This window comes from Prionailurus bengalensis, chromosome E4 (assembly GCF_016509475.1).
Source record: "Prionailurus bengalensis isolate Pbe53 chromosome E4, Fcat_Pben_1.1_paternal_pri, whole genome shotgun sequence".
Lineage (NCBI taxonomy): Eukaryota > Metazoa > Chordata > Mammalia > Carnivora > Felidae > Prionailurus > Prionailurus bengalensis.
Genome location: NC_057360.1, coordinates 43,676,889 through 43,702,539, shown reverse-complemented (window position 1 = coordinate 43,702,539; position 25,651 = coordinate 43,676,889). Strand labels below are relative to the sequence as shown.

Genomic DNA, 25,651 nt, shown 5'->3' with positions numbered 1-25,651 from the left:
TAAGTGCCAAGAGCTGAGACTACACTAGTGATCAAAGTGGACACAGAGCTCCCAGTCTTGTCCGAGTGGCCCTGGAGCTTCCGAAGACCCCAAAACCGAAGTCCTCTATTCATATGCTCATAGAAATATTTGGCAATCCCTATAACCTACAAAGGACTCATCTTTGAAATATTTAAGAACTCCTACAAAGCAGGAAGACAGAAAGTCAAATACAAAATGGACCCCCAAAATGGACAAAATGCTCGAACAGATATCCAAATGACAAATAAAGGTATGAAAAGGCACTTAACCTCATTGGCTGTCGGGGAAATGGAAATTTAAACCACAATGAGATACTACTACATACTCACCCGAGTGGGTAATTTTTTTTTAATATTTATTTATTTTCAGAGAGAGAGAGAGAGCAGGGGAGGGGCAGAGAGAGAGGGACAGAGAGAATCCCACGCAGGTTCTGCGCTGACAATGCAGGGCTCAAGCTCACGAATAGTGAGACTACGACCTGAGCCAAAATCAGGAGTTGGATGCTCAACCAACTCAGCCGCCCCCTGAATGGCTAAAAATTTTCAATCTTTTTGGACTGACCATGCAGAGTGTTGATGAAAATGGGAAGTAACCGGAACTCTAAGACACTGCTGGCAGGAGTGTAATTAACAGGAACACTTCAAAAAAATTATTTAGGAGCCTTTACTAACACTAAACATATGATTACTCTAGGACCCAGTAATTCTGTTCCTAGGGACATACCCAACAGAAATATGAACTTAAGTGTATCAAAGGACACAAACAAAACTGTTACAGCAGCATTACTCATAATAACCCCATACTGGGAACAGCTCAAATGTCCATCAACAGAATAAAAGCTAAATTATACTATATTCATTTAATGGCATACAGTAAAGCAACGAACATGAGTGAGGACTGCTACCACAATGTGATAGTCATGAATTTCACGAACATAATATTGAGTGAGAGAAACCAGACGCCAAATGATACCTACTGAATGGTTTCGTTTATACAAAGTTCCAAAGCAGGCAAAACTATTCTGTGGTGTTAGAGGTTGCCTTTGGTAAGGAGGGTGGGGGAGTGACTGGGAGAGAAAATGAGGGCTTCTGGGATGCCAGTAATGATTTCGTTCTGGATTTAGGTGGAGGTTATGTGGGTATGTTCATTGTGTCATAATTTGTTGACCTGTAAACTCTGGTTTTGTGCATTTTCACACATGGCTGGTATACTTTGATTAAAAAAAAAAACCCCCACAGGAGAGAACTGTTTTCAGGTGGGTAAGAAATGCAAGGTGGGAAGGGGATAGGGGAGAGAGCAAGATTTTACGTACAGGTGGCTGAGCTGTAGGAAGGGTTAAAGCAGCAGGAAAGACTGGTTGTTTTTTTTTTTTTTGGCTTTTTTTTTCAACGTTTATTTATTTTTGGGACAGAGAGAGACAGAGCATGAATGGGGGAGGGGCAGAGAGAGAGGGAGACACAGAATCAGAAACAGGCTCCAGCCTCTGAGCCATCAGCCCAGAGCCCGACGCGGGGCTCGAACTCACAAACCGCGAGATCGTGACCTGGCTGGAGTCGGACGCTTAACCAACTGCGCCACCCAGGCGCCCCATCAGGAAAGACTGTTGAATGGAGCAGGACGGGAATGGTCTCCAGCCCCTGACTGAAAAGTCTCCAGATACATCAGCCTTAATTTTCTGCCTAATCCTACACCCCCTCTTCAAAAACAGCTCCTTTTTGGTGGGGCCCACTGTTTCCTAGTCTAGCAGCTACTTCTCCCTCCAGGAAGAGAGACCCAGTGTTTGAGGCCAAAATTGGGGTTCTACGACACTGGCATTTCCTCTAGAGACTGCAGGCCCTTGATGCAAATGTTTTAGCAGCTAAACTGAAATAATCCTAAGTACTAGCATGGGAAGGCGGGTGGGGGCGCCAGGTTGCACATGTCTGTCGTCCTTGTCCAAAGGTATTAGATGCTCAGGTTGCTCTGGGTGTTCGTGGGTATCCGAAAGAGGAAAGGGCAGCCAACAGCTTCAAAGCCAGCACTGCGTTCTCCTCTCCCCAGGCACATCCCTACTCCAAAACCCATCCAGGGGTCTGGAGTCATGCTAGAACGCCCCCCGAGCCACTTTCCCAGTGGAAAAGGGCAGGAAGGAACCACTGGTCACAGGTTCCACTGACAAGAGGGGAAAACCTGGGGGTGGCAGTTCCTTTCTGGGGGAGGTCACATCGCCTGCACAAAAACATCCCAAAGAGAGCTGGTACTGAGTTTGCGTTGGAGAGGTGGAGATACCCCAGGGAGGAAGTGGCAAAAGGCGAGATGGGAACACCCCTCTTTGATCCCACAAGGTGCGTCAGGGAAAGTTGGATTTCGTTTCGCCCGGGATGCAGACATCTCTCCCCTATGTTGCCACCGGGAACGGTGGGTCAGAGGAAGCTCCCCTCCGCCCCTCCCTCAGGTGGGGCCTGTGGGACCCCAGCCGCGAGTCTGACCTGTTTTCGCTCCCGCCCGCCCATCCCCACCCCTTCCAAAACTGGGACGTTATTAAGGCCGGTTCCGTCAGGGCCGAGCCATTTGCTTAGAGGAACGCGGGATCTGGAGGCAGCGCGAGGGGCCGAGCCAGCAGCAGAGGGGCTGTGTCCAGGAACGAGGTGGGGACGGTTCTCTCCCGGTGCCGAGCACCGGAAGGAGCGCGGGGATGGTTGCTTGAGCCCGCGGGGTCAGAGCTGGCTGGCTCCACACCGACTCTACGAAGGCCACGGGCTGGAGGAAACACTCAAGATGCGCGAGGAAACGCGCACAGGCGCACAAGCCTTTAAAGGGCGAGGCGGCGGCGGCGGCGGCGGCGGCGGCGGCGGCGGCTCGCGGCAGGGCGGGGCCGGCTCGGGGGAGGCGGCCCCGAGCGGCGAGCGCCGGGCAACGGAAACCTCGGGTCGCCGGCCGCCGGGCAAGGGGACCCGCGAGCTCCCGGCACACGCCGCCGGCCCGCAGCCGCCGTCACTCCTCGCACTGCGTTTCCCCGGCGCCCCGCCTCCCCGGCACAAAGCGAAGGAAAGGGGCCGGGCCGAGGCTGAGCCCGCCCCCTCCCCTGCCTCCGATTGGCTGCCGCAGTTGTCCATCCTGAACCTATTTTTGATGGAGGGGGGGGTGCCACCCAGTCTGCCCCAGATCACGTTTGCCACTAGCAGCCAACCAGTCGGGCCCAAGTCCGCGGGCAAGAAGCGATTGGGGGCGAGTGAGTTCAGCCCCACGGTCCCCCGTCCGGGTCCCCCCCGCCCGGGCCCGAGGCGGTATATCCTGCCCTCCCCGGCCACCTACCCCTCGGGGAAGCGGAGCGGCGGCCTCGCTGTAACGCAGAGGCGAAATGTAGCGAGCCGGGTGTCGCGGCTGGACGCTCGCCTTGGCCGGGGGTGCGGGGGGGGTGGGGGGCGCGCACGCCTGGGGCCGAGGAGGACTGCCGAGGAGGAGTGATGAGAAGAGGGGGAACCCTGCACCCCCCGAGACCACGGGTCCCTGCTGCCACTCGCCAGGCACCCCCCTTCCTCCCAAGCGAGAGGCAGGTCAGTCCTGTTGGGTCTGGGGCGGTGGGTGGCGGAGGGCGGGAGCCCTGGCGAGCAGCGCATTTGCTGAGTCTGAATGCGGGAGAGGCGGGGTAGGCCACCCAGTTACTTCTCCCCCGCCCTGGGTTTGGAGATACTAAAACGGGTCTCTTTTTGTCCCCTCCTCAGGGCATCCTGGTTTACTTTTGCTTCTTTCATCCCAGGGCCTTAGGCCCGTCTGAAGTCTCTTTACTGGAAGGAGTGTGGTGAGGGACTGGCTTCTCTTCCTGAGTGCCCCCTTTCAGTTTAGGTGGCCTGCCAGGAAGACAGGAGGAGGAGGAGGGAGCGTCAGGTTCTAGCAGGCGCTGCTGGGATAGGAGCAGTGGACTCTCCTGCTCGGAGGTCTCGTTCTGGATTTCTAGTGAGGGTCAAGAACCACAGGACTGTGTTTCAAGAGGTCTGAAAAGGGAATCTGGATGTGTGGCTTGAGTCCATAGAAAGAGAAAACAACTCCCATGGGTCAGTTACCGGAGTTTGAATCACCCTTTCCCAAACTGGAGTTGACTAATTGTGTTTGGAATACTTAAGTACTTGTTCATCCTACCTAGGGAAATTCTCTTTATATGTATTTTTTGCCTGTAAGAACTATTTTGGTGAAATGGGCTAGGGTGGGATCAGGGCCCGGGGGGGTCGTAAACAGGAAAAGTGGGACCGTTACACCTAGACACATGCATTTGGGCACAAGTGCATTTTGGCTTACGCTGCTGCTTCTATTTTGCTTTGCTTTGTTTTACTTTTTTTTTTTTTTCTTTTTAGTTTTGCTGCTTTTGTCTTTTTGTTTTTTAAGAATTCCACTATATCCAACTCTTAGTAACCCTGGGGAACAGGACGAACCTAGGGAACTGAAGTGTGTGCATAATAACCAATAGTTTTGCGCTGTCTCCCTTCAAACTGAGATAACTCTCTTGTCCTATCTGACAAACCCACAAGGCCAAGAAGAGGAGGAGAGAAGTAGAGACAGAAGCCTGGATCCCAGTCAGCGTCTGAGCTTTTTGTAACACTGCTGACTCTCAAGGGCAGGAGTGGGTAGGCCTCTGGCTCTTGGCCTTGGTCTGGCAGCCTTGCCCCATTGCCCAGGGAGTCCTCCTAGGTTTGGTTTTTGTGTTTGTTTGTTTTTTTCTCCCTCAGGGGCTATGGCTGTTTGGGGGTCTGGAGACTTTCATTTAGTGACCAGATTCTCCCTGTTTATTTGCCTTGCACAGCTGTCTCGTGACTGTAAACAATCACTTTTGCAGTACAGTGCCTCTGCTGTGTGGCCGGGAGCTTGTGACTAAATTTGTGACTGACCCCACTGGGAGACTACACTTAAATAATCCCAGGTTCTTAATGAGCATTCAAGAAGGGGTCTCCCCCAGGACATCCCTGTCCACCCCTGGTTGCCAAGAAGACAACGCCAAGGTCTCCTGAACCACATCTTCCCACTCCCAGGCTGGCCACATCTCGCTGCTGTTGACCACTGCGGTGACCCCTGGGGGACGGTGGGCTGCCAGTTGGGACAATGGCAGGGTCAGTGCCTGCTGGCCCTCCAGATGCCACAGTGCGGGAACGGGTAGTTTTAGTGAAAACTCAGTGCCTGCCTTTGTGGGAAAACTGTCCCAGTATGAGCTCTCCTTTGCCATATCGTAACATTCTCTTTTTCTCGTCTTCTTCCTTCCCACATCAGGTGTTCCGCACAGATTCCCGTGACTTTAAGGACCAGGGATTCAACGCGGGACAAGGTCTTCCCAGGAAGGAAGGAAATCTCTGGAGGAGAGGGGAAGGGCGGCAGACACTGCCCTGGGACCACAGAGCCCTAGGAGCTGTGGGAAGCTGAGGGAGCCGCAGCCGCCTTCTCAAGGATTTGAACTCAAGCTACTTTTCATGAAAGAAGGGCCACCTAAGAGGCCGCCCCAGACTTGGCTGGGCTCTTCTACTCTGGATGCCCCCTGCCCTGAGGAACCTGCCGCTCAGAACCAAAGAAGATAAGAGGCCAGATAAGTTGCCCCCGAGCACAGCGCTGGCCGGCCGGAGTCAGGCACCTGCACCCCTAGCGGCTGGCCGCGGAGCCTGGTGAGGAGTTTCTTGTTTCCTTCCAGCTCGCCGCTTCAGTGCTTGATGGGGCTGCCTGTCGGTGGAGCAGTTTTTGCAGCGCCCGGTAGGAGCAGAGAGCCGCGGGAAGAGGTCCCGCGGCACCCAAGCCTGGGTTCACCCCAAGACTAAGTTCTTTCCCAACTTAGAAAGGGAGAGAGAAAGCAAACAAAAAGAGAGAGAGAAGTTCTCCCTTCCCCTCCTCCCTTCCCGTCATGTCCTCTAAGCCAGAGCCGAAGGACGCCCACCAGCTGAACGGGACTGGCCCTACTCCCTCACCTTGCTCTTCTGATGGCCCCGGGCGAGAGCCCTTGGCTGGGACCTCAGAGTTCCTGGGGCCTGATGGGGCTGGGGTGGAGGTGGTGGTGATTGAGTCCCGGGCCAACGCCAAGGGGGTTCGGGAGGAGGACGCCCTTCTGGAGAACGGGAGCCAGAGCAATGAAAGCGACGACGTCAGCACAGACCGTGGCCCCGCACCACCCTCCCCTCTCAAGGAGACCTCCTTTTCCATCGGGCTGCAAGTGCTGTTTCCCTTCCTCCTGGCAGGCTTTGGGACTGTGGCTGCTGGCATGGTGCTGGACATCGTGCAGGTAGGACCTGGGTAGGGCAGCTCTTGACCGTGAACCCAGGGCCACCTTTTCCTCCTGGGGAACTGACTCTTGGAGTTTTCTCTCCACCTCCCTGTCAGAAGCAGCTGCTGCTTCCTAGAATACTGTTTCCCTTTGGATCACATCCTCAGTTTCTTCTTGGTCTAGTTTACTTTCCACAGAAGCCTCGAGGAAGCCCAGTAGCCCTGAGGAGGTGTTCAGGGCAGCATTGCTTAACAGAAGCAGAATTTGTTCCAGAGCTCAGGCTTGGACGAGGGGAGATGGAACAAGGTTGTTGCCTACCATGCCTCCTGGGCATTCCTCCTGAGCCCAGCTCAGTAGGAGACACTTAGATGGGACTCCTCTTTGTGCTGTCTTTTTCCTTCACTTGGGGTTTCAAGGATACCCACAGTAGAAAGCTCAGTTTCAAGTCTCCCCTCCTTCCCCCTGCTGGGCAGGAATTTGTTCAGCTGCCAAGAGGGTCTCAAATTAAGTGGGAAGGTTCTTAAAGGCATTTTGTGTTGCTTATCTGCCTGTAACCTTGGTACGATCTCCTTGGAGAACAGGGGTAAGCACATGCGATCTGATGCATGATTTGGGGGGGGGAAGGTGAGGGGGCTGGGGGGTAAGACCTAGAAGTGCCAATTCTGTGATGTAAATGGGGACAAAAGGTAACCAGGCCTGGGCAGAACCATCTCTCCTCTTTGCTTCTTACCTGCCGTTCATGAATCTGCCCTGAGCAAAAAAGGCTTCTCGTGAGGCTACTGGGTAGAGGTGAGAATAACAACTGGCAGGCCCTGGAAGCTGAGAGCCAGGGGTATGCTGTGTAGCAGGTTAGGACTCACCCAGAACCTCCAGGTCCAAGAGAGAATTCAAGTCTCGTTTCCAGGTAAAAGTTTTTGAAGTGTAGTAAGGCACACAGAGTTCCCCTGCCTCAAGGTGCTGGGTTTATCAAAGTTAATCATTAGCAGGTATCAAATTCCTGCTGAGTGCTGAGCTCTGTCCTAGGTACTTAGAGAAATACAAAGACCAGGGAAAAATCTGGCCTTTGCCCTTGGGATCCACACGTTCCCCCCACCCCACCACCACCACCAACCAGTTTGTCCCTAACCGTGAAATCTCCCATGTCCATGAGGACGTGGAGCTCAACATCCCCTCCCTGGGCCAGGCCAGCCCTACACACAATGCATGTGGTGATGCGGAGAGTCCTGCTGGTGGACGGGTGTCACTTTGCTAGTGTCCCAGGGAACTGAGGGTGGTGGTTTCTACGTGGCTCTGTCGACAGCGTCCCCCTGGACCACTTTGACTTGAGCCCTTACGAGAAGAACCCTGCACTTCCTGTTGCTGATGAGGATGGTGTTAATGTCATGCCAGAGTGCCTCGGCCTGTCCTGTCATCTGGACAGGACCTTCCCTCTGCCCTGACTTGTCGTCCTCAGGGTTGTTCCTCATGGAGGTTGGGAAGCCAGTCTGGAGCTGGGAAGGCAGGCTTCGGATTCCTCCCCCAGTGGCTGCTTCTCCTCCTGGGGCAGGGAGTGGGGGCAGGAGCCGGAGGAGAAATGAGCCTGGGGTAGCAATGTCCGCACCTCTTCCGTCCCTTTCCTGTGGCCTTGGTTCTCATTCTTAAGAGTTTTTGAGTTCTGGTTTGGTGCTTACAAAGGGGTATACAACCAGGGTCTGGCTGTTTTATTTTCTGCGTGATAATGACAGTAATGGTAATGGCCTTCTGTAGGCCCGTGAGGTAGGCACCATGATCATCTCCATTTTGTAGATAGGGAACCTATGGCTGAGAGGAATTAGGGAACTTGTCCCTGGTCATCCTGACTCAGAGCCTCCTGGGCCGTTAAGCCCTGCAGCCTTCACCGTGCCCGTGATTTGCCAGTTGGTTAAAGACTCAGGGAGGAATCTGCTCTCCACGTCTTCCCTCAAAGGATAGAGTGGATCAGAATCCTGAACAATTGGAGTTATAAAGTGAACAAGAACAAAGGTTCTTAGCGGTCCCCCACCCCCACCCCATTCCCACACACTCAGAACTCTAGAGATGGAAAAGGCTTCTCACATCTTGCCCCACCCCCACCCCACCCCCATGAGCCTGAGACGGCGGTAGGGACTTTTGGAGCCTGCCCAGCGTACCCACAGAGGGTCAGCAATTGCCCTCAGTGTGGCACTTAGGCTCTCACCCCAGAGCTAGGATCCATTTGGTATAGATGACAATGGCTGGTTTGTCCTTGTCCCCCTCCCCCAGCCTTCCTGTCACAGCTGGGTTGGAGCAGGCCTTGCAGATGGCTACAGTGATATCAGGGCAGGAGGAGGGTGCAGAAAGACCAGGACATGGGACCACAGGGAGTTTCTTATTCCACATCCAGGAGAGCAAAGGGCAGGGGGCAGGGGGAGAGGGGTGACTGACAATCTCAGATTCAGGAAAAGCAGGACGATTTCTAGGGATTCACACTTGTATTCCCCCTTCACAAGCTAAGATGGCCTTCAGTGGGACAGAATTTGGGAGTGCCTAAAAGACTGGGGCCATCTGGAGGGGTTGGCTATAGAGTGTCCCCAGCATCTCAGAGCAAATGAACCAAAGTCCGGTGCTGATGGCTCCTTGGTCCAGGGCCCCCCATCTTTCCACACGACTGCAGAAGACTTAGTCTCTTCCTAGGAGGCTCCTTTCTGTTGCCTCTTATCTGCCCTCCCCTCCAATGTGCACAGCCAGCCTCTGCAGTGAGATAAGGGACTGGTATACTGTCCAAAAGTCAAAAAAAAAGAAAAATGGACTGCCGTCTGCTCCAGCGTCCAGACCGAGGCTGAAAGTTCCTGTGACATTTAGGAAGGAAAGCAGGGTTGGGCCCACTGTGGGAGTGGAGGCGGTTGGTTGAATGTGGTTGGATAGGGATCTGCCGAAGGTGCTCTGTGCCCCGCCCCCCAGTCTGCTCCTAGGCCTTTGCAGGGCATCTCACTCCCCTTTTCCGTCAGCCTTTTGAGGGATGGGGGTGGCAGGAGGTGGTGTGTACCAACCTTTCCTGGAATTCCCAGCTGTGTTAAGAAGAGTCCACGGAGATGAAGGCGGATGGCGAATGTGGGCTTGGGGAAGTGGAGGGAAAGAAGCGTTCCTGCCAGCCTGGCCTGCTCCCAGGGCCGCTGGCGCTCGCGGGCAGGATGCTCGGATCCCATCTCCGTTGACCACTCTCTTTCTCGCCCTTTGTACAGCCCCGGATACCCAGGCTGGCCTGGGGCTCGCCTGCTTGGGCACCTGGGATGCCTGCAGAGGGGGAGAGCCTCAGGCAGGTGACTCTGACTTGGTCCTCAACTCCAGCCCAGCTTCCGGGGTCCTCCCACAGCCTGGTCAGAGCTTACCTCTAGGGATTTTAGTCTTCTTTTTTTTTTTTTTTAATGTTTATTTATCTTTGAGAGAGAGAGAGAGACAGAGCATGAGCAGGGGAGCGGCAGAAAGAGAGAGGGAGACTCAGAGTCTGAAACAGGTTCCAGGCTCTGAGCTATCAGCACAGAGCCCGACACGGGGCTTGAACTCACGAATCGCGAGATCATGACGTGAGCCAAAATGGGACGCTTAACTGACTGAGCCACCCAGGCACCCCAGGATTTTGGTCTTCTTAATGTCTTGATTCCACCTGTTCCTGGCTGTGACTCTCCGCCCTGCCGCTACCCTCCTGGGGGGGGAGAGAGCACAGGGCAGAATGCTCGAAAGCGGACGGAAGTCAGTATATGAAGCCAGAGGAGGTAAGGGACGGGAGAGGCAAGTTGGAAGGAGGGGGAAGAGGTCCCGGCAGGACCACTGAGGTATGAAATTTAGGGTGATCGCTTTGGATCAGGATTATTTTGGAGTGTGGGGGGAGCAGTCTCATTTCTCACCCCCGGATATCAGGAACCAGTGAGCCCCCAGCCCCAGCCAAGGACAGAGAAAGGGAAGAGGAGCTACATTCTGAAAAGCAGTGAGATCTGTAGATGCCCTCCCCTACCGAGTGGGGCCGTGCTTCCTGGACCGTGCCCTTTTCTGTCCCCAGCAGAGCAGGAAGGCGTGGGTGAAGGCTTGGCTGGCAGGTTTGATTGACTTCAGGGGCAGGCACTCCTCACCAGGATGAACAGGATGGGCCTGAATTAGGCCAACGGAAGGAAGAGAGACACTCACTGTCTGCCCCTGCCACATTCTAGCCGCTCAACCTGAGGGCCGCCCTGCCTCCCAGGCTGGTTCCACATCACCCGCCTCTCTTCCCAGAGACACAGAGTGTGTGTGCATGTGTGTGTGTCTCAGAGGCTCCCTCCTGCCCCCGCCTGAGTTGCCTCTTTGAGCAGGCTCGGTGGGTGAAGCAAGTATGTGTGTGGGAATTGGCTACTCTGACCCAAGTGCCAGTTCAGGGCTTTGCTGGGCCGAGGGTCAGGCAGTGCGAGATTCCAGGCCGAATTGCGTGTGGGCTGGGAGAACTTTTGCACAGGGGCTGTTATAGTGACTGCGTGTTCCCCTTGCCTCTCCGTCTCTCATCTTGCCACTACTGAAACCCCCGTACCTTCTAGGTCCTTCTAACATGTGTGCTGGGAGGTGGAGGGCTTTGGGAGTGCTTATCATGGCAGCCAGAGGGGCTTAGCTCGGCTTCCTACATTTTTTTCTTAAATAATCGCAAAGACAAACAATACGCCTCACAAACAGCGTAGCCGACATTATACGCAGACACTTAAATATTTCTTTCCAGGTCTTTCACTCGGCCCGCACGTGCACGTTACCCGCGCCCACCAGGAGAGCCAGGCTCTGCACGGAGCAGGCGGCGTGGTAGCTGGGAGGGGCGGATGGTTTGCAGTGAGGAGGGGATACGAGGCTGTGCTCTGAGAGAAACTTCCGAAGTCCCCAGTCAGCCACCCTCGGGGGGGGGGGGGGGGGGGGGGGGGGAGGGGAAGTCTTCCCCTCCCTGGAGCTGTTTGTCCAGTTTAGGGAGAGAGGATGAGGTGAAGCAGAGCAGGCCGGGTCCGCAGGGAGCTGGAACCCCAGTGGTGTGCCCTAGCTGTGTCCCAGAGTAATGGTCCCCAAGTTCCTCTGGGGTGGCCGGGGCTCGCTGGGGCTGCCTTCTCGCTGGGGACCCCGGGAGTGAGACGGGGTTCACGGTCCTCCAGTGTCTGCAAGGGGCTGGCTCTCTCCTCCTGGGGGCACCTCAAAGCTCAGCCAGTGGCGCCGGGGGAGAGGGGGCAGGCAGGGGGTGGGGGCTGCTCTCCCATCCTTAGTCTTGGGGAGGGGCTCCCCTAAAGAGAGTCCTAGGCCCTCCACCTGTGAGGGGCCAGACCAGGAGCTCGGGTGAGCATACACCCCAGCGACATGCACACACACCCGCGAAAAGAACTCTGACAAGAAGAGAGAAATCCTTACCTTCTAGGCCCTCCCGGTAGGTATCCAGCCTGCTCAAGTCTCTGGCCCTGGCCCAGCCCCCTCCGATAATCCTTGCTCATCTTTTATGATTATTATTGTTATTATTTATTATTGTGGTAAAAAACACACAACAAAGTTCATCATCTCAACCATTTTTAAATGGATAATTTAGTAGTGTTAAGTATATTCACATGGTTGTGAAACAGATCTCTAGAACTTTTTCATCTCGAGAAACTGAACGTCTATAACCATTAAACACTAAATCCCCTTCCAGCCCCTGACAACCAAGCATTCTACTTGTTATTTCTATGAATTTGACTAGTTTGGGTGCCTTATAGAAGTGGAATTGTAGAGTATTTGTCTTTTTGTGACTCTGGCTTATTTCACTTTTGTATAATGTCCTTACGGTCCATCCATGTTATATAGCATGTGTCAGAATGCTCTTCCTTTTTTTTTTTTAATTTATTCATTTAGTTAGTTTTTAAAGTCTTCTCATTTATTCTGAGAGAGAGAGACAGAGAGAGAGAGAGAGAACAAGCGGAGGAGGGGCAGAGAGAATCCCAAGCAGGCTCCGTGCTGTCAGTGCAGAGCCCAATGGGGGGCTCGAACTCACGAACCACGAGATCATGCCATGCGCTAAAATCAACAGCTGGATGCGTAACCGACTCAGCCACCCAGGAGCCCCAGAATGTCCTCTTTTTAAGGGTGAACACTGGTCCCCTGTCTGTATATACCACCTCATGTGTCTGTCCATCAGTGGGCACCAGGGCTGCTTGTACCTCTTGGCCATTGTGAATAATGGTGCTGTGAACATGGGTGAGCAAATATCTCTTCAAGACTCTGCTTTTGCTTCTTTTGGATATACACCCAGCAGGAAGATTGCGGGATTATAGGGTAGTTTTATTATTCTCTACATTTTTTTAAGTTTTTTTGTTTGTTTTTTGGGTTTTTTTTTTTTGAGAGAGAGAGAGCACAAGTGGGAGAAGGACAGAGAGAGAGACACAGAATCCGAGGCAGGCTGCAGGGTCTGAGCTGTCAGCACGGAGCCGGACATGGGGCTCGAACCCATGAACCGTGAGATCATGACTTGAGCCGAAGTCGGACGCGTAACCGACCGAGCCACTCGGGTGCCCCTAGGGTGGTTCTATTTTTAATTTGGGGGGGACTCTGCATACTATTTTCCACAGTGGTTACGGTATTTTGCACCCCAACCAACAGCGCACGAGGGCTCCAGTCTCTCCACTTCCTTGCCGACCAACACTTGTTTTTTTCTGGCGATTTTGCATAGTAGACAATCTAATGGGTGTAGGTGATACATCTCCCTGGGGGTTTGATTTACAGCTGTCCTCGTTCTTAACTGTGGAGTGTCAATGCTGGAATTGCCTTTAGAGACCATCTGAGTTGGCCCCTGAATTGTACAGTTTACAGTCAGGAGCTTGAGGCCCTTGTAATGTGTCTGAGGCCCCCGTACAGGTTGTCCTGGTCCGTGTGGGAGGCCGCTAGGGGGGAGAGCATAAGGCCCACCCCTGTGGTCTCTGTAGGAGACCCAAGGCTCTCAGTCCAGTGCCCTCCCACCCACAGCACTCTGTCTCCTGCCCACAACTCCCTCATCAGCCTGCATACGCTCGCCTGGCCGCCCACCCCCTCCTCCCTCTCCAAAGGTGGTGACCCATTCCTAAGCAGCCAGCACCAGGGAGGGAGACGCAATCCCAGCCTTTTTTGCACATCTTCAGTCTCACTTGCAATTAAAGTAGCTTTCAAATAGCCAATCCTGGCTCTTTCTCTTTCCCCTCTTGGCACGAGCAAGTATTGCGCCCCCTGAACCTCTCTTTCCCCATTCACAAAATGGGGACAAAAACAGCCCCCACCGAAATGCATTGTTGATAGGAAGAGGTGAGAAAACATATGTAGAGCACTTAGCCTGGCACACCGTCGGCACTTAACAGCTGTTGGCTGAAGAAACCGGGTGGAGAGCCAGGCCTGATAGTCCCCAGACTAGAACCTCTGTCTCCTGACTCCTAGTCCAGTGCTCTTCCTACAGGGCCACACCTGCCTTGCCTAGCTGAGAGACTGGGGAAGGGATGTGAGGTGCGGGAATGCAGAGGAGGCATAAAAAGCCTCCTGCAAACCAGCACGCAGAGATTTGGGGGCCCCGGTCTTGATTCAGAGCCTCTTAAGGAGACTTGCTGTGGCTGAGGCCCAAAGCCCTTGGACACAGAAACCAAACAAACTCTAATCTCAGCCCCAGCCCTGTGGAGCCTGGCTCTCGACAGCTGAGACAACACCACCCAAGGCTGCAGCCACAGAGAAACTGGGCTGAAGGCGAAGAGGTTGGGGACTGCTATTTGAGGGGGGGCCTGGGAAGGAGTTCTGGGGTGTAAACCAGCCTGGGGTGACAGCTGTGTGGGTCCTCACCTCCTCTCCCCCCGGCTCCAGAGAGCAGGCAGAGGAAGTGGAACCAGGCCGGAGTTCCTGACTGGAAGCGACCCTCCACGTCTCCCCATTTCTGGGTGCCAGGAAGCGGGGGCCGTGTTGTTTGCAGCACCATGCTCTTGGTTGGGTTCCAGGGTTCTTGGAGAAAAGGCGCTTGGTGTGCTCATGCCCTGCTGATTCCATTTCCTCCTCGAGCCCCTGGTCCCAGACTATCTGCTCAACCTGATGCCAACCGTTTGGGGCACTGAGATTCCTGGGTTCTGTTTTCACCTTGTAGCACTGGGAAGTCTTCCAGAAGGTGACAGAGGTCTTCATCCTGGTGCCTGCGCTGCTGGGGCTTAAGGGGAACCTGGAAATGACCCTGGCATCGAGGCTGTCCACTGCAGTGAGTGTCCTGGCTGGGAGGCATGGGACACACAGAGGACTCCGGGCGGCACAGAGCCAGACTGAGAGATCACTACAGGCCTTTCTCGAGTGCCCAGGCCTGGAGTGCGGGGCTGGGGCGGGAAGGGGTAGGGAGATCCCAGCCTGGGCGTCCTGCTTCTGGGCAGGGGCTCCCCGCCCAGAGTGGTTCCCAGGCTTGGTTTCTGGATGTCCCAGCTGTCCCTGGACTCTTGCCCCACCCCCTGCTTTGCAACCCGCCTCGTGACTGTTTGTGCAGCTTTGACAGGCAAGCGTCATGCTGGTCCCTCGACCTGCACAGATGGGGGCCTCCTCTGATCTCCAGCCCTACTCCACAGCTGGGCAGGAGCAGAGCCAGGCCTTCCCAGCCCCCCTCACATCCCATTCCCTTTCCCCCATTGCCGCTTACTCTTCATCAAGTGAATAGACAGGGAGGGGGCTGCTTATCACTCCCCCTCCCCACGGCCCCGGAGATCAGCCATGATGGTTCAGAGAAGGAACCAGATTCAGGGCCACAGGGGGGGAGGTGGGAAGCAATAAAACTCAGGAGGCTGGGCAGCCAGCTGGCAGGGATGTCCCGCACAGCTCCAAGTCCGGAGAGGGCAGCAGAGAGAGTGGCAGCCGGTCAAGCCCACCCCATCTTGCCTTACTTCTGGCCTACTCCCACGCCACCCCGCTTCTTCCCAGACCCTCTTGCAGCCCCGGTCCTGTACCGGCAGCTGACCTTTCCTGCCCGAGGATGGCAAGCGGGCCTCAGAGCCAGGGATTGGGTCATTCTGACCCACACGGGAACGGGCCGCCCAGATGAGCAGCCGGTGGGATGGACTCTGCCTCTGCTCAGCGGCTGTCCTGAGAGGAGGCGAGAAGGAGAAGAGCCGGCTGCCTTGGGAGCCCCCTTCCGGCCCCCCGCCCCCAGCTGCAGCAGCTCAGCCTCTTTAGCTCCTTCCCTCTCCTGGCCCCCTTGATGCTGCTTCACTTTCCCTGGGGGTTACGCCCTGGGCCCAGGGTCTTAGGCCACATGCACTGGCTCCTAATCCGGGCAGGTTCCTAACAGACGGAGCTGCAGGCCTTTTCCAGCCTGGAGCTCCAGCCCCTCGCCCTCCCTCTCCCAGGCCAACATTGGGCACATGGACACTCCCAAGGAGCTCTGGCGGATGATCACGGGGAACATGGCCCTCATCCAGGTAAGAAAGCAGAGACCAGCGAGGGTGGGCTAAGCTTCCCCCTTAGTCAGGAATCTGAACGACTGAGGTCAGCCCCAGCCTGCTTGGGAGCGACACTCCAGCATCCTGCCGAGCTGGCGTCTCCGGAAGCAGCTCTAGGAGGTAACCAAGTTTCCCAGGAAAACGGCCAAGATGGGGAGGGTCCCAGCGGGCCCCATGTCAGTTCTCGACCCGCAGGGGTCCACTGGGTGTGAGTCCCCACAGATCAGACTCAGGAGTGCTGGAGTGCCATCGACCACGTGAGGCTACACAGCTTCCAGACTGGGAGTCTTACGCCTGGAGTCCCAGGCCTTGTCTGTGGACTGAAGGCTCAGGCTCTGCTGAGCCTCACCCCAATCCCCAGAGGGACAGTCATCCAGCCAGTAACACGTCCCGGGCGCCTGCAGGGTGCACTGCCCAGTACTAGTGTCTGGTGTGAAACTAAATAAATAAAGACATCATTCCAGCCTGGGAGGACTGCTGCACAGTCCAGCCCAGCCTGCCTCCTGGGGCTGCCGAGAGCCAAGAAGAGGTCTGGCTAAGTGCTCAGTGACCGGTGCTAGGAATCTCTTGGTGCCCCCACCCCCTCCCCCCACTGTCTGAGTTACCACTCCCTCCTCAGGTGCAGGCCACGGTGGTGGGCTTCCTGGCATCCATCGCAGCCGTTGTCTTTGGCTGGATCCCTGACGGCCACTTCAGCATCCCGCACGCCTTCCTACTGTGTGCCAGCAGCGTGGCCACGGCCTTCATCGCCTCCCTGGTACTGGGTAAGGAAGGAAGAGAAGGGCGGGGTGCCAGCCTGGCACCTCCAATCTCTCCTTTTGTTTGCTGATACCCCTTTATCTCCTCTCGCCCCGCCCGGCCCATCCCCTTCCTCCCCAGGTATGATCATGATTGGAGTCATCATTGGCTCCCGAAAGATTGGAATCAACCCAGACAATGTGGCCACGCCCATTGCCGCCAGCCTGGGTGACCTCATCACCTTGGCACTGCTCTCAGGCATCAGCTGGGGACTCTACCTGGAGCGGGGTGAGGCTGAGGCCACTGAGGGTGTGACCAGGGTAGGGGGGATTGGGAGAGATGGCAGTGGGTTTACCGGCGTGTAAGGATTTCCTCTAAGTTCTTAACTATCTGGTTGGAACACAGTTTTGTAATAACTCCCGAGCACGGAGACTAAGTACTCTCCAATGCATGCAGGCAGCAGGGGCACGGGGAAAAGGGTCTGAGAAATCTATTCTTGCCTGATCCGGTGGATTCCTACTTGCCTTGGGAGGCGTAAAGGTGGAAGGGGTGAGGGAAAGGAACTGAAGTCGGGAATCTGCTTGCAGAGTGAAGAAGGGGAGGGGAATTAGTGATTTCTGGGAATCAAAGCAAAGGAAGCTGGAATCTGGTCTCTGCCCCTAATGAGCCCCATGCCTGGGGAGCTCTCAGCTTGGTGTTCCTCATCGACAGAATGGAAAAGGCTGGCCCCTCCTCTGTCCTGGCCTTCCAGGGAGGATCAATGAGGTCATGTGTTTACAGGCACCTAGGGTGACGTTCCCGTGGATCTGCCGGCACACTGGCAGGCCGAGCCGGGGGAGGCCTGAGCAGGGAGCTGCGGTGCTCACCTCCCTCTGATCTCTGCCTCTCTCAGATGACTGGCAATACATCTACCCCCTGGTGTGTGCCTTCTTCGTGGCCCTGCTGCCTGTCTGGGTGGTGCTCGCCCGACGGAGCCCAGCCACAAGGGAGGTGTTGTACTCAGGCTGGGAGCCCGTCATCATTGCCATGGCCATCAGCAGGTAGGCTGGGGCCCTCGTACGCACCCTCACCCTCCTCCCACCCTGCCAGAGAGTCCCTGGGGAGCCCTGGGAAAAGGGGAGCGGTCTGGTGCCGACCCTAGAGATGCCTTCAAGAGTGTATCGGCTCCATGGCCTTCTGTTGCATGTGACAGAAGCCATCTGAAATGGGTTGCACTGAGCAGCAGAACGCACTGGCTCAGGGAACTAAAAAGGCCCGGCTGGGCTCAGGCGCATCAGCGATAGCATCAGGGCTCCGCTACTGTCCGCCTCTCGGTTCCGCTTCTCCCTGTGATGGCCTGCAACTCCAGGTTCATACTTTCCTTACTCTTACTAACTCCCGTGGGAGGAAGCCTCTCCACAGTTCCACAAAGTCCCACGACAGAATTTCACCGGCTCTCAGCCAGTCACACGGCTCTGCCTGCGCCCATCACTCTGGCTGCGGGAAAGCGATGCCGTGATTGGCCGGGCCCGGGGCCTGGCCGTCGTTGGAGCAGTGTCACCCGAACCACAGTGACTGAGTTTGAGAGAGGCGATTCCCGAGGAAGAGCCCCGCGCTGTTTCCACAAGGGGAAACGAACACCGAGCAGGCACAACCAGGTGGCCCTCCCGGGCAGGTCGCCCTTGGCTCCTGCAGCCAACCTGCGGGGCGGGTACAGGAGGCGGCTGCCTGACCCGGTGCCACCAGTTAGCTCTGGGGCCGCTCTGCCAGCTCTGAATATCATAAGCAGCACCTCGTTCTGGCAAAGGGGGCAAGGCCTGGGAGACCGGGGAGCCTGGGAGCACCCCCTCTTCCTCCCCGAGGCCAGATGGGCCTGTGCCTGTCATCCCCGGAACCGAAGCACAACCCTTCGGTGATCTTTGTGTCACTTTGTCTTCGTCTGTGTAGTGTGGGAGGTCTCATCTTGGACAAGACTGTCTCGGACCCCAACTTTGCAGGGATGGCCGTCTTCACGCCTGTGATCAATGGTGAGGTCTTGGCATCAGCGCCGGGGGAACGGAGGGGGGCAGGAGAGGAGGGTGTGGGGGGCTCTGCGTCGGGATTCCGGCGGGCAAGAGTATCCCGCTCAGAGAGTTCAAGACTTTAATGCAGGGGCTGCTCACAGAGCAGGGAGCAGGGGAAGGACACACAGATTAGCAACCACAGGAAGCCCTAGTCCTCAAGGGTCAAGGGGAGGAAACAGTGTTATAGGAGCCCAGAGGGAACACACCTCTGCCCCCAGCAGGGGTAAGCCTCTACCTAAAAGCAGATTGGGATAAGGAAAGACATACATGACCCCTCTCTCCTTCCCCCCCACCCCCTCGTCTCTGACTGGGGTACTGGTGCCTCCTGTTGAACTAACCCGATTAGAAGCGGCCGGCAGGGGAGCCTGGGTGATGTAGTCTGTAGAAGTCAGCCTCTCGGAGCTCCAAGCAAGGCTGAGAAGAGCAGGGGGTAGGTCAGCGGTGGGAGGGGCAACAATAAACCAGCACGGTTCCTAGGAGAGGTACCAGATTCCAGAGTCCAGAGCTCAAACCTGAGGCCTGAAATCAGTTCCTGGAGCCAGCACAGGGGCAGGGGGTACCTGGGTCTGCTCAGAGCTGAGGAGAGGGGCTGAGGCAAGGCAAGGCCTTGTCGCCTCGGCCGTGTGGGTGGGACAGCAGGGGCTCAGGTTCCCTGAGTCTACAGATCGGCCTGCACCCCTTCCCGCACTCTCGGCCACCCGAGGGGCACGTGGGACTGCCACGTCTCCATAGCGGGGAGGACGGAAGGAGCCTGGAAGACTCCCTGGAAACGGGGGCATCTTGGTCTTCCTCCTCAGTGTGTCCCTTTTCCCCGTGGGACCGGTGAATGTGTCCTGCCCTCCCCACTCCTCACTCCCCCTCTGTCTCTCTGCAGGCGTCGGGGGCAATCTGGTGGCCGTGCAGGCCAGCCGCATCTCCACTTTTCTGCACATGAACGGGATGCCAGGGGAGAACTCGGAGCAAGCCCCCCGCCGCTGGCCCAGTCCTTGCGCCACCTTCTTCAGTCCTGGTAATGGCAGAGTCCCAGCCTCCCAGTCCCTTGCGGCTCTGGAGGGGGCGGCACTCAGTGAGCTTCCCTTGAGAACCAGCTGGGGCCTAGATACGCAGCTTCTCCTTCTCTCTGGAGAGCAGATCCCAGGCAGGAAGACGGTCCTTTCCTGGGACGCCACGGGGGCTGGGGACCACGGCGTGGAGAGCAGAGACAGCCCCGCTGTCCTGGAGCGTAGTGTGGTGTCCCCTGACTGAAAGGCCTTCCGGGGCCAGGGCTCCTCCTCCTCACCTCCTCACCCCCTCTCTCCCCTGGTCCCAGATGTGAATTCTCGCTCGGCCCGGGTCCTCTTCCTCCTTGTGGTTCCAGGACACCTGGTGTTCCTCTACACCATCAGCTGTATGCAGGGCGGGCACACCACTCTTACGCTCATCTTCATCATCTTCTACATGACAGCTGCCCTGCTCCAGGTACGGACGGCAGGGGCGTGGGAGGGCCTGCCACACACTCTGCCACCACTTCTTCTGGGACTGGGTGGCCAGGAAACACTGGGCTCAGGGGCTCAGAGAACAGGCTGCAGTTCCAGCAGAGTCACGAACATGCCGTGTGACTTTGGCCCAGTTGCCTTACGTCTCTGAGCCTCAGTGATCCATTTGTAAATTGAGAGGAATGGACCCGAGGTGGTGGTTGTAGGGTGCCGAGCAGGTGGGCCTGGGCGCCACCCCCACCGGCCTGGCCACGGAGCTCCACTCGGCTGTTTTGCGTGCTGGGCTTCCTCAGGAGATGTCATTCGAACGGAGGGTTTCACGGCTTGAAAAAAAAATGTCAGCACCACCACACTAGGACCCTGTCCAGCCTTGCCATCCTGGAACACAATACACTCTCTCCCTGCTAGTAATATTCCATTTTTTGGCAACCTCTTATTTTGAAATAATTATATATTCACGGGAAATTGCAAAAAACACGTACCAAGAGGTCCCGTGTACTGTTCACCCAGTTTCCCGCAGCGGTAACATCTCACGGAACTCAGCACAGTAACAAGACCGGGCAGTGAGGGTCGGAACGGTCCACGGACTGCATCAGTTTTATATACACTCATGTGCACGCGTGTGTTTAATTCCATGCCGTTCTGTCTCCGTGCCGTAGAATTGTGTATCGTCGCCACAGAACCGTTCCTCCGTCACAGGCCCCGCCTTACGCTATCCCATTGGAGCCACGCTCACCCTAGTATTATAGTTTCAATTTCTACAGACCTGACTTTCGACCGGTAATAACAGCCCCATAGTTCAAAACATTTTAATTAGCCCTAATCGCGCCTCGGATAAACCTCATTGGCTACGATACTGCCACTGTGCCAAGCTTAAACATTTTAAAGGTTCATAATGAGAGCTCTTCCTTCCTGCCCTCTCTCTGCCACCCAGTCCCTTCCTTCTGGCCACCCGTGTCATCCGTTTCTTGTAGATCCTTCAACCTTTTCTGTATTTATACAAACATAATTTTTCTTCTTTTCCTCCCCCCCCCCTTTTTTGTACACACATGTAGCATACCCTCCACACTGTCCACACCCTGGTTTTTCACCTGACAGTTTATCCTAGAGGTCAGTCCACGTCAACACATAAAGAGAAGAGCACCCTGATTCTTTGATGGCTGCGGTCTTCTATCGTATAGATAGATGGACATGATTTCATTTAACCAGTCCGCCATTGGGAACCTCTTATCCCTCCAGCCCCTCACCCCACACCTTGAAAAGGCTGCGTGTTGGGACATCTTACCAAGGGCTGGGCTGGGAATCAACCATCCGTTCTTGCCCCGCGGCAGTTACCTAGGCAGCACGTTCCCCTGCAAGTTGGGTTAAGGGCCCTTGCTGGGAAAGCGGGGGTGGGTACGCCAAGGGTCTGTGGCTGGAGGTTAGCCCTCGGTCTCCATCAGGAAGGATACACCTTGGCTCTGTTCCCCATTTGGGGCCGGCTGGAGGCACCCTCACCTCTGCTCTCTTCTCTAGGCCTGTGGAGGGCCAGAGCTGGGCACTTAGTCCGCTGTAAAGGTTCTTCCTGCGTACTTTGCCCCCTCCTCTCAGCCATGTGTCCTAGAGCTGGCTCGGGAGGCTGGAATGAGAGGTCAGCTGCTGCCGTGCCCTTCCTGAAGCTTGTCCTGAAGGCCTCCTGGCCACACTCTTTGTTTGGGACTCTTCTGCAGCTGCTGGGAAGGGTGCGAAGTTAGGGGGCGGGAAGGGGGGCGGGGGGCGGCCCTCACCCAGGGCCAGGGGCAGGCCACGTACAAGGCTGCTGTGTGCAAGGCAAGGGGGAACGTGCAGGGTGCTGGAACCGTAACCTCTGGCTGCCTTCGAGAGAACAACCAAGTTTGCCTAAAATTAGGTATCGGTTCTGGCTTCAGGATCCCCCGAGGGCCTCCGGTTCCTGCAACTGAGCCCCTCAGGGCAGAATTTACATACCAGTTTTTGCAAAATATGGTTAAAAGCAAAACCTCCCAAATGACTGTGTTGGAGATTTACGGGTAGAAACCTCTTCATTCGCACGCAGATGCGGGCATTTAGGGAGCCCAAATGGTGCTGAGGATATAGAAGACATGGTCCTGCGTCACTCCCCTCTAGTGTTCTACATCAAGCGCTTTGCCAACTTAAAAGTGTACGTGAATCTTGTTAAAATGCAGATTCCGATTTCGAAGATCAAGAGGGGGACCTGAGATTCTGCCTCTGTAACCAGCTCCCAGCTGTTGTTGACGCTACTGGTCCTGGGGCCCCCTAGCAAAGTTCTAATCTAGATCATTCTTGATCTGTAGAAGTGGGAGGGAAGTAAGGGCACAGATAAATCAAAGCAGCAGATGATCCAAAATGTGTTTTGAATTGATACGCGCTCTGGTTTACATCCAGCTGACAGACTCGTAATTCTGTTTTGCTGGGGCTAATGTTAAGCTAGACCTGCTTTCCAGGAGCCCACGGCAGCAGAACCGAAAGGGGCAGGAGGAAGCTAGCTTGGGATAATCGACTGTTATTTAGACAACGGTACAAGTGTGCTGGCAGCAGCCTCCAACGCTGTCCTTATTCTGCTCTGCTCTGCTCTGCTCTGCTCTGCTCTGCTCCGCGGAGAAGCCCCTGTATGGAAAGCCAGCTCCAGTCCCCAGCCCCTTGCCAGGCTCCCAGAGAGGCCGACAGGGCAGGCGCTGGAGGGACCCAAGAATAGGATGACCCAGAATTAGAGGCAAGAGCGCTGAATTTCTGCAACAAGTAGGATTTAGATTACGAAGTCCCTTGTTTGGGACTGGAAACAATGCAGGGGTGGAAAGATGAGCTGTCCCACTGTGGATAGCCGAGCCTTGTGAGGCAATGGGTGCGTTCCATCGCGTGGCCTCTGGCTCCCCCTGGAGAGAGGGGATGGCTATAGGCCGGGCCCTTCTGTCTCCCCAGGTGCTGATTCTCCTGTACATCGCGGACTGGATGGTGCACTGGATGTGGGGCCGGGGCCTGGACCCAGACAACTTCTCCATCCCGTACTTGACAGCTCTGGGGGACCTGCTCGGCACTGGGCTCCTAGCACTCAGCTTCCATGTCCTCTGGCTCATTGGGGACCGAGACACAGATGTTGGGGACTAGCCTGGTCACTCAACCTTTTCCCCCACCCCTCCTGCACTTTCTGTTTGAGTTTTTTCTTTTGTTCCCCTTCCCCCAGCCCCACTCCACACTCCCGCCTCTTTCTAGGGACTTCACTTTGATACTGAATTCTCATTATTTTCAATGGGAATTTTTATACATTGAGCCAAGTTTGTATAGCAAGGATTCAGACAGGACAGATGGACTGAGATGAGCAGTACAAGTAGATTTTTGAGACAATCACCAAGTGCAATTTCCTGGTGGGTGCCTCCAGGCGATGTGGATTGGGGCAGGGGGTTCTGTCTGGGATCTGGGGGCATCTGGTTTAGCTTTAGCAAACTCGGTCATGGCCCTAATGAGAAACCCTTTGTAAGTGGGTTCTGGTTTTTGGGGTTTCTTTTCCTTCTTTTTTTTTCTTTTTGATTGAACAGAGAGATAAATATCATTCCCCCACCCCCACCCCCGTTCCTCCAAAACACACACATATTTTCTTCTATAAACGGACCAACTTCAAAGCACTAGGAAGGAGATAGCTGCTCCTGGCCCTGTGTAATCCTAGCCCTATTCTCTCTCGGTCCCAAAAAGAGTGAGGCCGACTGACTATTCAGATTGTACACACGCCCCTTACCCAGCTGTCTGATAAACACCACCAGCCCCTCCCTTTGATCTTTTTCCAATTGATTGTCACATCCGGGAAGAAATGAGTAGGGGCCCGGTCTTCCTGTTGACCCGTGTCCACCAACAGGTTTACCAAGATCTACATCCTCCCTGGGCCCAGAGGACCGATTGTTTATCTCTGTTTAATCTTTGTGTCTAATTGTCTCTCAACACCACCTTTTCCAGAGCTTTCCAGGTTGGGTTCCAAGATTAGGGACAGGGAATGAGTATGTGGAGGGTGGCTCACTGTCGCTGTTTCTCCCGAGGGCATTTCACATCGTCACCTTCGACCCTGCCCCTTCCTGAAATCACTCATGCCGTCCTGCTGTGGAGGGTCTTCTCTCTTGGCTTCTGCCCTCATTCATCATCCATCCATTCATTCATTCATTCACTCATTCAACAAATACCCAGCCTCCCCAAGAGGAGCTCCTGTGCAGGCCTGGTCTGAAGCATTCACTGAGCTATACTGATGGAGGGCCGACCACGTGTTAGGGACCGTGCCGGCGGTCAGGGAAACGGCTCTAAGCTCCCCTGCTTCCCCGGACACAAAGGCCGTGTGCCCCTTCCAGGGTGACAGAGAAAGCTTCCTCGCTGGAAGTGTTTCCATCTGTGTCATCAGGCCAGGCGCTGCCTCTAGATCCCGCCTCCGTGCAGCGCTGACCCCAGCTAGAGCCCCCAGCCCCACTGCTCAGCCAGCAGGTCACTTCCCTAAACCAGCCTTCCTCACCTTTTCTTCCCCCTGCCAGCCACCCAAAAGAGGATTCCGACCTGGTAGGCTGGACGTCACCAGCTGCTGCTCCTCTGCTCTGCCGAGTGCAAGACCTGGGGAACACGGGAGCCTCCCCATCCGCCCCCGCCCATTACTCTGACCGGATCGGAAATCTGCCCACACTCATGTGTGTGCATAGCCGAGCGTTTGGATGCAGGTTTCTTCTAGCCTCTCTCTCCCCCGCCCCCATAAACCCTCCTCTCTCTAGCCGGAAGGGCCCGCCTCCAGCAGCAGGCTAGGCACTGACCCTGTGTCTTCCCAACACCAGGTCTCATCCCAGGAACTCAGCCTGTACCTCCAGAGACTATCTTTTCTGTCCCTCCATTTCCGCCCAGGCCACTTTCTGGAGTCTTAGAACTGGAAGGAACCGTGGGGGGGTTATCTAGCTGGGGCCAGGTCTGGCAGAGTTCATTAACACCAGCCTTGTTTCTGCTCTTCCCTCAGGCCCTCTTTTATCCTGCCCTCCACCTCCAGACACATTTGCACACAGACTCTTCTTGTACAGGCACCAAAACCAAGTCCTCTGCCCCCGAGGCTGTGCCCCTGTGTTCCCCGGTCACCCCTGCCCCCAGTCACTCACCCCTTCCTCGTCCCTGGAGTTCAGCCAGGCCGCCCTGGAGACTCGGGAGCATCCTCCTTTGCTGAAAAAGCAGGAAGGTAGGCGTGCCCCAAGCCCTCGGTGTGTGAGCAGAGGGAGGACTGTGGGATGAAAGGGAAAGAAAATGAAGCGGACTTTCCCGGAAGACTCGTTTCTTTTCCCCTGATTGCACGAACGGCATGTCATTTTGGCCTGGCTGAGAGGAGCAACATTGGTTTACTCTTGTATCCTTAAAGAGTTACAGAACTGTGTCTTAAGAGGATTATTTATAGTTACTATAACTGAATTGACAAATGTCAACGTAACTGATAAATTATATTTGGTAAAATAAAGAGGACGTTTATTTAGGTGGTTGGCGGTTCCTGTGTGTCTCACCCTGAAGCAGCTCCAGCTGTTTTGCCTCCCCTCGGTAGTCCCACCCCCTCCTCCCCCAGAAGTGGCAAGAGGCCAGAGTATGACGAGAAATGAAACATCCCTTACATACAGAGCTGTGTGCTAAAACGCACACATCAGTCATTTATTGCGAAACGATCAGCAGTGCCCTGGGACTTATTCCAGGAGTCCGTGCCGTGTCCTTGCCTTCCACGCACTGAGT

At 55.5% G+C, this 25,651-nt stretch overlaps 1 protein-coding gene and 1 non-coding gene across 3 annotated transcripts; one reads left to right on the top strand and one right to left on the bottom strand.

Annotated features, from left to right (window-relative positions):
* Positions 1 to 2,575: 2,575 nt before the first annotated feature.
* On the top strand, positions 2,576 to 25,403 carry SLC41A1 (solute carrier family 41 member 1). 2 transcript variants are annotated; one of them, XM_043569282.1, is made up of 11 exons: positions 2,576 to 2,648; positions 5,260 to 6,253; positions 14,328 to 14,435; positions 15,565 to 15,636; positions 16,277 to 16,421; positions 16,537 to 16,683; positions 17,288 to 17,435; positions 18,322 to 18,401; positions 19,312 to 19,446; positions 19,747 to 19,895; positions 22,850 to 25,403. In XM_043569282.1, exons 2-11 carry the CDS (start codon positions 5,879 to 5,881, stop codon positions 23,033 to 23,035), a joined length of 1,545 nt encoding a protein of 514 aa, XP_043425217.1. In that variant the 5' UTR covers positions 2,576 to 2,648; positions 5,260 to 5,878; the 3' UTR covers positions 23,036 to 25,403. The 2 variants fall into 2 exon arrangements, with proteins under 2 accessions (XP_043425217.1, XP_043425216.1); XM_043569281.1 differs by lacking the exon at positions 2,576 to 2,648 and adding an exon at positions 3,144 to 3,557.
* Positions 20,650 to 20,786, bottom strand: LOC122476661. Its single transcript, XR_006295575.1, has one exon. It is a non-coding gene; the product is annotated as a U4 spliceosomal RNA (small nuclear RNA).
* Positions 25,404 to 25,651: the final 248 nt, after the last annotated feature.

Bases quoted from the DNA above. Each gene is read 5' to 3' on its own strand.
- SLC41A1 (XM_043569282.1), top strand. From the start codon at position 5,879: ATGTCCTCTAAGCCAGAGCCGAAGGACGCCCACCAGCTGAACGGGACT. The intron at 16,422-16,536 runs GTAAGGAAGGAA...CTTCCTCCCCAG, and splicing joins CATCGCCTCCCTGGTACTGG to GTATGATCATGATTGGAGTC. The intron at 19,447-19,746 runs GTAATGGCAGAG...CCCTGGTCCCAG, and splicing joins CGCCACCTTCTTCAGTCCTG to ATGTGAATTCTCGCTCGGCC.